Genomic DNA, 2,887 nt, shown 5'->3' with positions numbered 1-2,887 from the left:
TTTGACTAGAAAAATGAGAAATATAATACTAATTTTCTCGTGACCACCAGGTGCATACCGTTTTTTCACGTTTGCTCACACAGCTCCACCTCGAACCTATCTCACGCTCTCCCTCTCCTGAACACGACAAATGCACACACACACACAAACACAAAACACACACACACAAACACACACACACTACACGAACTCACACACACACACACACACACACACACACACACACACACACACACACACACACACACACACACACACACACACACACACACACACACACACACACAACACGAACTCACGTAAAGGCGGATGTGGCGCTAAACCGGAAAGTGCTGAGTGAGCTGTCCATCCACGAGCCCCGCACGTTTGCAGCGCTGGTGGAGGTCGCAAAGCGGTTTGCAGCATCACCAACGTCCTCCTCCTCCCCTAACTCCTCCACAGCGCAACGCCAACAGCAGGCGTCGCAAGAGCAACAGCCACAAGCGCAGCAGCGGGAACAAGTGTCCTTGAATGGCATGCACTGGACCGCCCTCACCCTCGTCACATCCATGCTCCCATCCTTGTTTGCATGAGTTGAGTGTGGTGTGATGTGACAGGTGGTGCTGGTGGTGTGTGGGTGTGTGGGTGTGAGTAGAACGAGAGAGGGAGAGGGAGAGGGAGAAAGGGGATGACGGGAGCGTAAGCCGAATAAACACGACAAGCTGCCACCACGTGTAACATGTTGTGATCTCACCATCATCAAGTCGCCCTCGTCAAGCTGCTGCTTGTGCCTATTTTTGGCTGTTTGGAGCGAAGAAGAAACGGATTTGGCCACTCTGCTGACACACCAACCAAGCAAGCAGACACACTCACCCCAAGTGCGCAGCCACAGACACACAGACACACACACACACTCTCTCTCTCTCTCGCTCGCCTTCACCACCTCCATTCATTTACCCAAGACACAGCAGCTAGACACACGCACACACACACACACACACACACGCTTACACCACCATGAGCGAAAGCAAGAGGGGGGAGCCACGCGACGACGCACCAAGCCCACCACTCCAAGTCTCCAGTCGCGAGGAAGAGGTTCGGCAACACACACACACACACACACACACACACACACACACACACACACACACACACACACACACACACACACACACACACACACACATGGTTCCATTTATGCGGCAGTCCTCAACCCCACAACATCCCCCAATTCACTCACATGTGCGCGCACTCTCCTGCATGTGTTTGTTAGATCCTGCAAGAGCCGTACAACTACATTACCCAAATCCCAGGCAAGGATATCCGCAGCCAGCTCATCCAAGCCTTCAACCTCTGGCTCAAGGTTCCAGATGACAAGCTTTCCAAGATCAAATCAGTCACCAAGATCCTCCACAACGCATCCCTCCTGTAAGTGTGACTGTGCATGTGTGTGTGAGTGTGTAAGTGCGTGTGTAAGTGCGTGTGTGTGTGTGTGTGTGTGTGTGTGGTGTGGTGTGGACAGCTGATCTCATGGATGCAACCATGCAACCATACGCCACACGCACACACATCCACACGCCCACACACGTTCGTCCGTCCTTCCTGCCATCCCGGTCTTGTGTGTGATGCGTCTCATGCTTTTCTGTGCGCCTATGCAACCCCCACCTCCCTCCCTCGCATTAGGATTGACGATATTGAGGACAACAGCAAGTTGCGCCGTGGCATTCCTGGTGAGCCGCTCGATGCTGCCTTGCCCATTTATCAATTGCTGTGCTGCAGCACAACATCGGCCATTGACGCCAGTCACATGCTGCTGCTGCTGCTGTGTCCAACAACAACAACAACAACAACAACAACAACACACACGCACACAATATGTACACACGCACACACGCAATATGTACACCCGCATGTGCACACGCACACGCACATGCACGCACACGCACCCTCACGACCACCTGACTCACACTTTCTTGCTTCGCTATCCACCCAGTCGCACACAGCGTGTATGGGGTCGCGCAAACCATCAACTGCGCCAACTACATGTATTTCAAAGCAATGGCAGAGGTAAGACGCGGGCTTCTGACCGCACCCACGAAGGCTCACTTGTGCAACATACACAGCGCCTCTCATATCCTCTCTCACTCTCACACACGCACACACTTGCACATAGTCATGTAGCATACACAGTATCTCGTCCAATCACTCGCTCACTTACACCCACTCGCCTCCCCCCCCCCAAAAAAAAAAAAAAAAAAAACATTCAACAGATTGCGGCGCTGGGACACCCTGATGCAGCGCAGGTGTTCACAGGTACGAACATCATCCCCAGCTCAATGCAATGCACATGCAGCCAACCTCTGCTCTTTCTCTCCTCATGTGAGCGCGTGCGTGTGTGTTGCTTACGATGGTGTGATTCATGCCTGTCGTCATTGCAGATCAGCTGTTGGAGCTGCACCGTGGCCAGGGCATGGACATCTACTGGCGCGACGCATTTGTGTGTCCGACCGAGGACGAGTATCGAACCATGGTCCTCAGAAGTGAGTCACCCAGCACATGTGTGTATGGTGTGTGCATGGTGTGTGTGTGTATGCGGATGATGTGTGTGTGTGTATGTGTGTGATGTTGGTGCGTTTGGTTGGCAAATGTGCACTCGTACACGTATACGTGCGAATATGTTGCTTGCGCACTTGCACGAGCTGTATGCGTTGCTGACCGCATCCTGTTGTATCATCGTTGCACAGAGACGGGCGGGCTGTTCCAGCTTGCCGTGCAAATCATGCAGCTCTTCAGCGATGACTCACGGTAGGTCGCACTCTGGTGCAACCGTGTTTGCACACACACACACACACACACACACACACACACACACACACACACACACACACACACACACACACACACACAC

The 2,887-nt window shown here is 53.0% G+C and overlaps 1 protein-coding gene across 1 annotated transcript in view; it reads left to right on the top strand.

Annotated features, from left to right (window-relative positions):
- Positions 1 to 777: 777 nt before the first annotated feature.
- PTSG_01213 (quemao protein) overlaps positions 778 to 2,887 on the top strand; it is a 4,123-nt gene continuing 2,013 nt past the window's right edge. Inside the window, exons 1-7 of the mRNA XM_004997129.1 lie at positions 778 to 1,074; positions 1,253 to 1,407; positions 1,663 to 1,709; positions 1,973 to 2,046; positions 2,250 to 2,292; positions 2,418 to 2,519; positions 2,724 to 2,784. Coding sequence (XP_004997186.1) covers positions 997 to 1,074; positions 1,253 to 1,407; positions 1,663 to 1,709; positions 1,973 to 2,046; positions 2,250 to 2,292; positions 2,418 to 2,519; positions 2,724 to 2,784 — 560 coding nt within the window. The 5' untranslated portion in view covers positions 778 to 996. The remainder of the gene's footprint in view (positions 1,075 to 1,252; positions 1,408 to 1,662; positions 1,710 to 1,972; positions 2,047 to 2,249; positions 2,293 to 2,417; positions 2,520 to 2,723; positions 2,785 to 2,887) is intronic.

This window comes from Salpingoeca rosetta (genome assembly GCF_000188695.1).
Source record: "Salpingoeca rosetta unplaced genomic scaffold supercont1.4, whole genome shotgun sequence".
Classification (NCBI taxonomy): domain Eukaryota; class Choanoflagellata; order Craspedida; family Salpingoecidae; genus Salpingoeca; species Salpingoeca rosetta.
Note: the sequence above shows the minus strand (reverse complement) of the source record. Positions and strands in the feature narration are given on the sequence as shown.